The sequence below is a fragment of the Rana temporaria genome, chromosome 12 (genome assembly GCF_905171775.1).
Source record: "Rana temporaria chromosome 12, aRanTem1.1, whole genome shotgun sequence".
NCBI lineage: Eukaryota > Metazoa > Chordata > Amphibia > Anura > Ranidae > Rana > Rana temporaria.
Genome location: NC_053500.1, coordinates 12,651,443 through 12,663,676, shown reverse-complemented (window position 1 = coordinate 12,663,676; position 12,234 = coordinate 12,651,443). Strand labels below are relative to the sequence as shown.

General features: G+C 47.8%; 1 protein-coding gene across 1 annotated transcript in view; it reads right to left on the bottom strand.

Annotated features, from left to right (window-relative positions):
• LOC120918552 (bactericidal permeability-increasing protein-like) overlaps positions 1-12,234 on the bottom strand; it is a 39,362-nt gene that overhangs the window by 19,279 nt on the left and 7,849 nt on the right. Inside the window, exons 5-10 of the mRNA XM_040330185.1 lie at positions 10,724-10,882; positions 6,721-6,784; positions 6,575-6,635; positions 5,385-5,476; positions 2,665-2,838; positions 310-369 (exon numbers count right to left, since the gene is read on the bottom strand). Of these exons, the coding sequence (XP_040186119.1) occupies positions 310-369; positions 2,665-2,838; positions 5,385-5,476; positions 6,575-6,635; positions 6,721-6,784; positions 10,724-10,882 (610 nt within the window). The remainder of the gene's footprint in view (positions 1-309; positions 370-2,664; positions 2,839-5,384; positions 5,477-6,574; positions 6,636-6,720; positions 6,785-10,723; positions 10,883-12,234) is intronic.

The following is a 12,234-nucleotide window of genomic DNA, read 5'->3' as shown; positions in this document are numbered from 1 at the left end:
CGCGGATGTCAAAGTGTATGTACACAGACGCCAGCACGCATTAAAACGCGACTAAAATGGATGGAAATGTATATGCATTTTCCATACGTTTTTTGCTAGTCCTATATAGAGATGTTTAAGTCACCAATATATTCAGATTAATTAAGGTCATTGCAAATGAACAGTGACAGGCAATCCAAGATCTGATCATTGAACTAAGCAAAGCACAAATGCATTTTCAGAATGGTAACCCCAATCTATGCAAACCGTACAATTTTACCCCATGTCTCCATAGTGCAGCCTCCAGGGATACAAAACTGTCCTCCTTACCTCGGGTGCGAAGATTCCTAAACCGTTTATGTTGAGCCGTATTGGAGACATCGTCGGAATCTAAAATAAGCAAAATACATTTTAAACTACCACTTCAGGCCCGGAAGATTTTACCCCCTTCCTGACCAGAGCACTTTTTACAATTTGGAACTGCTTCGCTTTAACTGAGAATTGCGCGGCCGTGCAACGTTGTAGCCAAACAAAATTTAAGTCCTTTTTTTCCCACAAATAGAGCTTTCTTTTGGTGGCATTTGATCACCTCTGCGGTTTTTATTTTTTGAAAAAAAAAAAAATTCTATAATAAATATCCCCCAAAAAGTTTTTCAAAAACGAATTTCTTCATAAGTTTAGGCCAATATATATTCTTCTACATATTTTTGGAAAAAAAAAAGTCACAATAAGTGTATATTGATTGCTTTGCGCAAAAGTTATAACTAGGGTTGTCCCGATACCGATACTAGTATCGGTATCGGGACCGATTCCGAGTATTTGCGGGAGTACTTGTACTCCCGCAAATACCCCCGATGCTTCCACCGATACTTCCCCCCCCCCCGCCGCCGCCGCCGCTGTGCCGCATCCCGCTGTTCCTACTTACAGGGCCGGCCTTAGGTGTTCAGGCGCCCTGTGCGAGCTAATCCTGTGACGCCCCCCCCCATCTTCACCCCTCTCCCCCTGGTCACCTAAACATACTCAAAGAGAAAAAATATATTTGTAACAAATAATAATTGTATTTTACTTCTTTTTTCTTATGTTAACCCTTATATCCTCCTCCCCCTTCTGTGTGTAGGCTGGCTATAAAAATCTGAAAAAGTAGATGCATGCAGGGCCAGGGGCTCACTCAGTGTGACTTCCCTTTCGGTGGACGGTGCGGTTTGCATTTAAAAATGGCGCCGCCCGGCGCTTAGATGCCACTGCACATGCGCCGTCTGCCCGAGAATAGCCAAACATTTTCGGTCTTTCCCGAGCAGCGGCGACGCATGTGCAGTGTGCCTGTCGGGGCCGGCAGCAGCCATTTTTTTTCAGGTGCTGCAGCCGATGCGTTGCTCTTCACCCAGTCCCAGGGCAGGGGGACCTGGCAGCGCCTGCTGCTGTGACTCGTAGGAGTCGGACTCCTGTGATGATCATGTGAGTAACTGACTGCGACTCACATTCTGCGAGCTGTGATGGCCGTACGGCGCCCCTGTTGCCCATGGCGCCCTGTGCGGCCGCACAGCTCGCACACCCCAAAAAACGACATGTCTCCTCTCCTCTGACAGCACAGTGATTAATGCAGATGGCAAAGGAACGAAGCAGCAGACAGAAATTACACTTAGTGCTCTGGCCTTAGATAGGTAGAGCAGCGATGGAGAACCTTGGCACCCCAGATGTTTTGGAACTACATTTCCCATGATGCTCAGCTACACTGCAGAGTGCACGAGCATCATGGTTCCAAAACATCTGGGGTGCCAAGGTTCTCCATCGCTGCTATAGAGGGATATGCTTTGTTCACATTTCGTGTCTGAGGTTTACAGACGCTTTAAGCCACCAATCAGCGTGAGGCTTGATTCATTGTGCAACCAACTCAAGTCACTTCAGCTCCCTTTGCAGGGCAAGGTAAGTCTCAGCATATGGTTTTCTTTAACCATTTAAGACCCGGACCATTATGCAGGTTAAGGACCTTGCCCCTTTTTGCGATTCGGCACTGCGTCGCTTTAACTGACAATTTTGCAATAAGCGTTTATCGATTGGTTTGCGCAAAATTTATAGCGTTTACAAAATAGGGGATAATTTTATTGCATTTTTTTTTTACTACTAATGGTGGCGATCAGCGGTTTCTTTCGTGACTGCGACATTATGGCGGACACTTTGGACAATCTTGACACATTTTTGGGACCATTGTCATTTTCACAGCAAAAAGTGCTATAAAAATGCCTTGATTACTGTGAAAATGACAATTGCAGTTTGGGAGTTAACCACTAGGGCCGCTTTAGGGGCTTAAGTGTGACCTCATATGTGTTTCTAACTGTAGGGGGGCGGGGCTGGACGCGTGACGTCATTGATCGTGTTTTCCTATATCAGGGAACAGACGATCAATGACACTGCCACAATGACGAACGGGGAAGGTGTGTTTACACACAGCTCTCCCCGTTCTTCAGCTCCGGTGACCGATCGCGGGACACAGGCGGCGATCGGGTCCCGCGGGGGCGGTCACGAAGCTTCAGACCGGGTTGCGAGCGCGCCGCTGGGCCTTAAAGAGACACGTACAGGTACGTGCTTGTGCCCAGCCGTGCCATTCTGCCGACGTATATCGGTGGTAGGGGTCCTTAAGTGGTTAATATAAATAAAATAAAATAATAAATAAATGGTTGTACTCACCATGTCATCGGTGACATTATACTTCAGGAACCCAGCTTTGTAGTGCACAAACCCGGCTGAGTTGGCAGAGAACTGTGACAAAGCCACGAGCAACATGCGCGAGTCAACATCGGGCAACACAAGCTTCTCCGGCTGATAGGGCGTCAAGGACTGTGATTGGGCGACAAAGTCCCCCTGGAGGGTAGAAGAGAGACAGTTAAAAAGGTCCTGTCATCAACCTAAAAAATAGGATTTTTGTACTCACCGTAAAATCCATTTCTCTGAGATCATGGACGGACACAGCAGCCTTTGACCTTAGGGTTATATCCGCTTCCTTCAGGAGAGTTTAAATCTCCTGGAAGGAAGCGGATATAACCCTACAGTCAAAGGATGCTGTGTCCGTCCATGAACGGAAGAGAAAATTGGATTTTTGTACTCACTGTAAAATCCATTTCTCTGAGTTCATGGACAGACACAGCATCCTTTGACCTTAGGGTTATATCCGCTTCCTTCAGGAGAGTTTAAATCTCCTGGAAGGAAGCGGATATAACCCTACAGTCAAAGGATGCTGTGTCCGTCCATGAACGGAAGAGAAAATAGGATTTTTGTACTCACCGTAAAATCCATTTCTCTGAGTTCATGGACGGACACAGCAGCCTTTGACCTTAGGGTTATATCTGCCTCTTTCCAGGAGATTAAACTCTCCCGAAGGAAGCGGATATAACCCTAAGGTCAAAGGCTGCTGTGTCCGTCCATGAACGGAAGAGAAAATAGGATTTTTGTACTCACCGTAAAATCCATTTCTCTGAGTTCATGGGCGGACACAGCATCCTTTGACCTTAGGGTTATATCCGCTTCCTTCAGGAGAGTTTAATCTCCTGGAAAGAAGCGGATATAACCCTACAGTCAAAGGATGCTGTGTCCGTCCATGAACGGAAGAGAAAATGCAATAAACTAAGAAACCAGTTATTTTGCATGCTTACCTACATGTGCCTTTGAACTTTAATATTTCACTACTTCAGGAAGGGTCAGTCCCCCAACACAGCCCCCTCCCTCCATTTATGTCACAATCCTCTCCTGTTTTGGGAGGGTTTCATTACTGTATGTGCTGGGCCAGCTCCTCTGCTCCTCCCTGAAGCCCTAAATAACATTTTATGTAGCTGCAGGAAGAGAGGTGAAGGAGAATCCTATAGGGCAGGGGGTCTCCAAACTTTCTAAACAAAGGGCCAGTTTACAGTCCTTCAGGCTTTAGGAGGGCTGAAACGTGGCTATTGGAAGTGGAAAAGGTCCCGATGTCTGTGGGAAAAACTGTGCCCCATCATTTGTGTTAGTGGGAGGAATTGTGTCCCGTCATTGGGAGAAACTGTGCCCCATTATTGGTGTCATTGGGAGGAATTGTGCCCTATCATTGGAAGAAACTGTGCCCCATCATTGGTGTGAATGGGAGGAATTGTGTCCTGTCATTGGAAGAAACTGTGCCCCATCATTGGTGTGAATGGGAGGAATTGTGCCCTATCATTGGAAGAAACTGTGCCCCATCATTGGTGTGAATGGGAGGAATTGTGTCATGTCATTGGAAGAAACTGTGCCCCATTATTGGTGTCATTGGGAGAAACTGTGCCCCATCATTTGTGTTAGTGGGAGGAATTGTGTCCTGTCATTGGAAGAAACTGTGCCCCATCATTGGTGTGAATAGGAGTAATTGTGTCCCGTCATTGGAAGAAACTGTGCCCCATCATTGGTGTGAATGGGAGTAATTGTGTCCTGTCATTGGGAGAAACTGTGCCCCATTATTGGTGTGAATGGGAGTAATTATGTCCCGTCATTGGGAGAAACTGTGCCCCATTATTGGTGTCATTGGGAGGAATTGTTGCCCATCATTGGGAGAAACTGTGCCCCATCATTGGTGTGAATGGGAGTAATTGTGTCCCGTCATTGGGAGAAACTGTGCCTCATCATTGGTGTGAATGGGAGTAATTGTGTCCCGTCATTGGGAGAAACTGTGCCCCATTATTGGTGTCATTGGGAGGAATTGTTGCCCATCATTGGGAGAAACTGTGCCCCATCATTGGTGTCATTGGGAGGAATTGTTGCCCATCATTGGAAGAAACTGTGCCCCATTATTGGTGTCATTGGGAGGAATTGTGCCCCATCATTGGGAGAAACTGTGCCCCATCATTGGTGTCATTGGGAGAAACTGTGCCCCATTATTGGTGTCATTGGGAGGAATTGTTTCCCATCAATGGGAGAAACTGTGCCCCATTATTGGTGTCAGTGGGAGGAATTGTGTCCCATTGTTGGTGTCATTTGAAGAAATTGTGCCCCATCACTGGTGTTATTGGGGGGAATTGTTGCCCATCATTGGGAGAAACTGTGCCCCATTATTGGTGTAATTGGGAGGAATTGTGCCCCATCATTGGGAGAAACTGTGCCCCATTATTGGTGTCATTGGGAGGAATTGTTTCCCATCAATGGGAGAAACTGTGCCCCATTATTGGTGTAATTGGGAGGAATTGTGCCCCATCATTGGGAGAAACTGTGCCCCATCATTAGTGTCAGTGGAAGGAATTGTGCCCCATCAAAGCTTTTGGTTGTCTTCATAAGAGACTCCTTTACAGGTAAATAACATGCTTATAACATAATAATATGGGAAGGATTTTGTAGAAATTTTTCGATCCCCCATTTTAGAGCCCCATATTTAGTAACCTGGTTGCCCCGCTTTCTTCCTTATCATAAGTCACCTTCACAAGAAGATCGAAACGTTCGCTTGTAATGAGCGGAGGTCCCACCAGATCCACTTCCACCTCAGACACGGAATCCACCGCTATGGAGACTGCAAAACACAAAGAACGGCTCTATTGGTTTCTGTGTGGCAAACAGCCCACCCACCCTCACCCACTGCTAAAAATATTCATTGTTTTCAAAATTGTCGCTCTATTTTTGTTTATAGCGCAAAAAATAAAAACCGCAGAGGTGATCAAATACCACGAAAAGAAAGCTCTATTTGTGGGAAAAAAAGGACGCCAATTTTGTTTGGGAGCCACGTCGCACGACCGCGCAATTGTCAGTTAAAGCGACGCAGTGCCGAATCGCAAAAAATGTCCGGGTCCTTTACCTGCCTAAAGGTCCGGGTCTTAAGTGGTTAAAGTGTTACTAAACCCAGGCAATACATTCACTGGGGTAGATTCAGGTAGCAATTACGCCTGTCTATCCATAGATACGCAGCGTAATTGCCAAGTAGCGCCGGCGTATCTACTTTCTGTATTCAGAAAGCTCGATACGCCGACTGTAGCCCAAGATATGACTGGCATAAGGCTCTTATGCCGTCGTATCTTAGGGTGCATTCTGACGCTGGCCGCTAGGTGGCGCTCCCGTAGTGGTCAGCGTAGAGTATGCAAATTGCATACTCACGCCGATTCACAAACGTACGCGCGCACGGCGTTCGCGTTTTACGTCGTTTGCGTACGGCGCTTCCGTCGTAAGGCTGCTCCTGCTATTAGGAGGCGCAGCCAATGGTAAGTATAGACGTCGTTCCCGCGTCGCGATTTTCGAAATTTGCGTCGTTTGCGTAAGTGCAAAATTTACGTTCACGTCGAGGCAAATGACATCCTTGCGACGTCATTTACCGCAATGCACGTTAGAATATTTTCCCGACGGAGCATGCGCAGTACGTTCGGCGCGGGAACGCGCCTAATTTAAATGATCCACGCCCCCTACGGGATCATTTAAATTATGCGCGCTTACGCCGGCCCCTTTTACGAAACGCCGCCGCAAATTACGCAGCAAATGCTTCGTGAATGAAGCGTAGCTCCAGTAATTTACGGAGGCGTAGCGTAAAAACGGAACGCTGCGCCGCCGTAGCAGTGCGCGCCCCTACCTGAATCTACCCCACTATATCTGGTCTCCCACAAAGGGAGATCTACCAGATTACCTGGGAGAGTGCTCAGTGTTTTCTCCATCTGCTGCACAGCTTTTTCAAAGGAGGGACAGATCTAGATAAAAAAGAGACAAGTTCATGGCAAGTAACACTTACATTACAAAACTGCCCATTGGCTGGCCTTCCACTTTAGCAAATACCTGGGAACGAATGGCGGAACGGATGGGTCCTTTCATGGCACCTTTAAACATGTTTAAGATCCATCTGTAGGAAAAGAAAGCGGACCATGAGCCAGTAATATCACTTCATTGTATAAGACTTACGAGTAAGGGCTAGATTCAGGTAGGGGGACGTAAGTTTGTGCGGGTGTAGCGTATGGTATTTACGCTATGCCGCCGCAATTTAGAGAGGCAAGTGCAGTATTCACAAAGCACTTGCTCTGTAAGTTGCGGCGGCATAGCGTAAATCTGCCGGTGGGCGTGTTTTATGTAAATAAAACTTGACCCCGCGTAAATGATGTTTCTCACGAACGGCGCATGCGCCGTCCGTGAACGTATCCCAGTGTGCATGCTCCTAATCACGTCGCAAATAGTCAATGCTTTCGACGTGAACGTAATTTATGCAAAGCCCTATTCGCAAACGACGTAAACGACGCAAAATTCGACGCGGGAACGACGTCCATACTTAACATTGGCTACGCCTCATATAGCAGGAGTAACTTTACGCCGGAAAAAGCCTTACGCAAACAACGTAAAAAAATCCACCGGGAGCGCGTACGTTTCTGAATCGGCGTATTCAGCTCATTTGCATATTCTACGCTGAAATCGACGGAAGCGCCACCTAGCGGCCAGCGTAAATATGCACCCTAAGATACGACGGCGTAGGAGACTTACGCCGCTCGTATCTTAGCCTAATTTAAGCGTATCTGGTTTCCATAAGACGATTACATTTAAGACTGCGTAGATTCAGAGTTACGACGGCGTATCTACTGATACGCCGGCATAACTGTCTCTGAATCTAGCCCACAGTCTTTATTTATACTGTAAGGAAAACTCATCAAAAGAGAATTGTGTAGGCTCCTATCACTGTCCTGCTAGAAAATACTTGTTGCCTGGCTATCCTCCTAAACCTGTGTGCTTCTTAGTCACTGACGCTCTCTTTAGTTACAGTGGGGAGAATAATGATTTGATCCCCTGCAGATTTTGTAAGTTTTCCCACTTACATAGAAATAAAGGGCCAGATTCACGTAGCCCGGGCGCAACGTAACTTTTCCGATTTAAGTTACACCGCCGCAATTTTTCCAAGTTAGTGCCCGATCCACAAAGCACTTACCTGGAAATTTGCGGTGGTGTATCCTAAATCCGGCCGGCGCAAGGCGGGCCAATTCAAATGGGGCGAGTCCCATTTAAATTAGGCGCGCTCCCGCGCCAGACGTACTGCGCATGCTCCCGACGCAAATTTCCCGACGTGCTTTGCGCGAAGTTACGATGCGCCAAGGTTTTGTAAATCGCGACGGGTAAAAAAAAGTTGCGTCGGGAAAAAGAATTTTTTTTAAAAAACATTTGACAGCGACGCGGGAAAGACGGGTACACTTTTACATGGTGTACTAACTTTACACTTTGTAAAAGGTACCCTATCTTTGCGACGGCAAACTAACACTTACGGCGACTTAACGAAGGGAAAAAGCTTTGTGGATCTCCGTAACTGCTAATTTGCATACCCGACGCTGGTTTACGACGAGAACTCCTCCCAGCGGCGGCCGCGGTACTGCATCCTAAGATCCGACAGTGTAAAACAATTACACATGTCGGATCTTAGGGATATCTATGCGTAACTGATTCTATGAATCAGCCGCATAGATAGAAACAGGGATACGACGGCGTATCTCGTTTGTGAATCTGGCCCAAAGGGTCTATAATTTTTATCATAGGTGTATTATATGATAGAGACAGAATATCCACCAAAAATCCAGAAACAAACCCACAAATGATACAAATGTTCTAAATTGAGTTGCAGTTCAGGGAGTAAAATAAGTATTTGATCCCCTTAGAACTTGGTGGAGAAACCCTTGTTGGGAGGCACAGAGGCCAGACGTTTCTTGTAGTTGGTGGAGAAACCCTTGTTGGGAGGCACAGAGGCCAGACGTTTCTTGTAGTTGGTGGAGAAACCCTTGTTGGGAGGCACAGAGGCCAGACGTTTCTTGTAGTTGGTGGAGAAACCCTTGTTGGGAAGCACAGAGGTCAGACGTTTCTTGTAGTTGGTGGAGAAACCCTTGTTGGGAGGCACAGAGGTCAGACGTTTCTTGTAGTTGGTGGAGAAACCCTTGTTGGGAAGCACTGAGGCCAGATGTTTCTTGTAGTTGGTGGAGAAACCCTTGTTGGGAAGCCCAGAGGCCAGACGTTTCTTGTAGTTGGTGGAGAAACCCTTGTTGGGAGGCACAGAGGTCAGACGTTTCCTGTAGTTGGTGGAGAAACCCTTGTTGGGAAGCACTGAGGCCAGATGTTTCTTGTAGTTGGTGGAGAAACCCTTGTTGGGAAGCCCAGAGGTCAGACGTTTCTTGTAGTCGGTGATCAGGTCTCCACACATCTCAGGAGGGATTTTGCTCCTCTCTTCTTTACAGATCTTCTCTAAATCCTTAAGGTTTCTTGGCCGTCTCTTGGCAACTCGAAGTTTTACCTCCCTCCATACATGTTCTATAGGATTAAGGTCTGGAGACTGGATAGGCCACTCCATGACCTTAATGTGCTTCTTCTTGAGCCACTCCTTTGTTGCCTTGGCGGTATGTTTTGGGTCATTGTCATGCTGGAAGACCCATCCATGACCCATCTTCAGTGTTCTGGCTGAGGGGAGAAGGTTCTCATCCAAGATTTTACAATACATGGCCCCGTCCATTGGCCCCTCAATGCGGCAAAGTTGGCCTGTACCTTTAGCAGAGAAACAGCCCCAAAGCATCATGTTTCCACCTCCATGCTTCACAGTAGGGATGGTGTTCTTAGGGTCATAGTCAGCATTTTTCTTCTTCTAAATTCAGCGAGTTGACTTAATGCCAAAGAGCTCAATTTTGGCCTCATCTGACCACAGCATTTTCTCCCAATCCTTCTCTGAATCATTTAGATGTTCATTGGCAAATTTTAGATGAGCCTTCTTGAGGAGGGGGACTCACTGTGTTTGGAGGAAGAAAAATGCTGACTATGACCCTAAGAACACCATCCCTACTGTGAAGCACAGAGGTGGAAACATGATCAAGAAGAAGCACATTAAGGTCATGGAGCGGCCTAGCCAGTCTCCAGACCTTAATCCTATAGAAAATGTATGGAGGGAGTTGAAACTTCGAGTTGCCAAGTGACGGCCAAGAAACCTTAAGGATTTAGAGAAGATCTGTAAAGAAGAGAGGAGCAAAATCCCTCCTGAGATGTGTGGAGACCTGATCACCAACTACAAGAAACGTCTGGCCTCTGGGCTTCCCAACAAGGGTTTCTCCACCAACTACAAGAAACGTCTGACCTCTGGGCTTCCCAACAAGGGTTTCTCCACCAACTACAAGAAACGTCTGACCTCTGTGCTTCCCAACAAGGGTTTCTCCACCAACTACAGGAAACGTTTGACCTCTGTGCTTCCCAACAAGGGTTTCTCCACCAACTACAAGAAACGTCTGGCCTCTGGGCTTCCCAACAAGGGTTTCTCCACCAACTACAAGAAACGTCTGGCCTCTGTGCTTCCCAACAAGGGTTTCTCCACCAACTACAAGAAACGTCTGACCTCTGGGCTTCCCAACAAGGGTTTCTCCACCAATTACTAAGGGGATCAAATACTTATGTCAGCAGCGCATGCGCAGCGAAGGTCCGGCGTATCGTGCCGCGCCTTGCCGGAACATTGCGGCCCTGGCCACTCACAACGCCGGAGCCCGCAAACCCAGAAGAGGAAAATGTAATCTCCCTCTGCGTTGACCGGGATGTGATGCTGGGAACTCGTTCTAAGGTAAGTATTTCATAATGAGCTGGTATGCGGTGCATGCTAGCTCATTATGCCTTTGCCTTACAGGGGATTTCTTGGGGGGGGGGGGGTTTTGCAGGTATACAACCGCTTTAAACTGCATTGTCTGCAAGTTTCTGTGTTGCCTATACCAGCCAACCCCACCCTTTGCATCTACCCCATTGTCTTCCTTGCATGGGGTCCTCTTATATCTCATGGGGTATCACTCACTTATGGTGTCCTCCAGAAAAAGAGAGATCCACCCGGTCAACATCGGAGTGACAGCCGGCATCCCATACTGCGCCATGGCCGAGGTCATCGCAGGTTATCCCGACAGATCCAGCCACGGAAAATCCCCGCACCGACAACGTCATCCGAGAAGACCCCGAACTGTAAGGAGAAAGAAATTCTATGAGGCAAACTGAGCAGAAGATAAAACCACCAATGGTAACACATATACAGTACAGAATATCTATAAATATATACACAGGGCTCTTTTCAGCAGGAACGTGAGGGAACGCAGCTCCGGCACCTCCAGAACGGAATGGCAGGGGGTTGCTGGAGAGTTTATTGATGCTGGCTGTTGAGGAATCTATTGTTGCTGGAGGGGGAACTATTTTTGAGGAGGAAGGAGGTCTACTGTTGCTGGGGAGGACTTCTGTTGCTCGTGGGGGATCTATTGTTGCTGTGGGTGGGTCTTATGTTGCAGGGGGGTAAATCGCTGCTGGAGGGTCTATTGATGCTGGCTGGCAGGGAATCTGTTGTTTCTGGGTGGAATCTTTTTTTGGCAGGGGGGTCTATTGTTGCTGATGGGTGATCTATTGTTGCTGGGGTGGGTCTAATGTTGCAGGGGGGATCAATCATTGCTGGAAGGGGTCTTTGTAGCTGGCTGCTGGAGGGTCTATTGATGCTGGCTGCCGGGGAATCTGTTGTTGCTGGGTGGAATCTTTTTTTTGCAGGGGGGGTCTATTGTTGCTGATGGGTGATCTATTGTTGCTGGGGGTGGGTCTACTGTTGCAGGGGGGATCAATCGTTGCTGGGAGATATCTCCCGTTGAGGGAGGGGTCTTTGTAGCTGGCTGCTGGAGGGTCTATTGAAGCTGGCTGCTGGGGAATCTGTTGTTGCTGGGTGGAATCTTTTTTTGCAGGGGGGGTCTATTGCTGCTGATGGGGGATCTATTGTTGCTGGGGGTGGGTCTTATGTTGCAGGGGGTCAGTCATTGCTGGAAGGAATCTACTGTTGAGGGAGGGGTCTAATGTTGCTGGCTACTGGAGGGTCTACTGATGCTCGCTGCTGGGGAATTTGTAGTTGCTGGGTGGAATCTTTTTTTTGCAGGGGGGTCTATTGTTGCTGATAAGGGATCTATTGTTACTGAAGGTGAGTCTCTTATATTGCAGGGGGTCAATCATTGCTAGGAGGAATCTACTGTTGAGGGAGGGGTCTTTGTAGCTGGCTGCTGGAGGGTCTATTGATGCTAGCTGCTGGGGAATCTTGCTGCTTGGTGGAATCTTTTTTTGCAGGAGGGGGGGTCTATTGTTGCTGATGGGGGGATTCTATTGTTGCTGGGGGTGGGTCTTATGTTGCAGGGGGTCAATCGTTGCTGGGGGGAGATCTACTGTTGAGGGAGAGGTCTAATGTTGCTGGCTGCTGAAGGGTCCATTGATGCTGGCTGTCCTTGGAGGTGGGTAGGGGGCGTAGTCAAGGGGTTGGCTTGGAATGGTGGAAGGGGCGGGGGGTTCCGC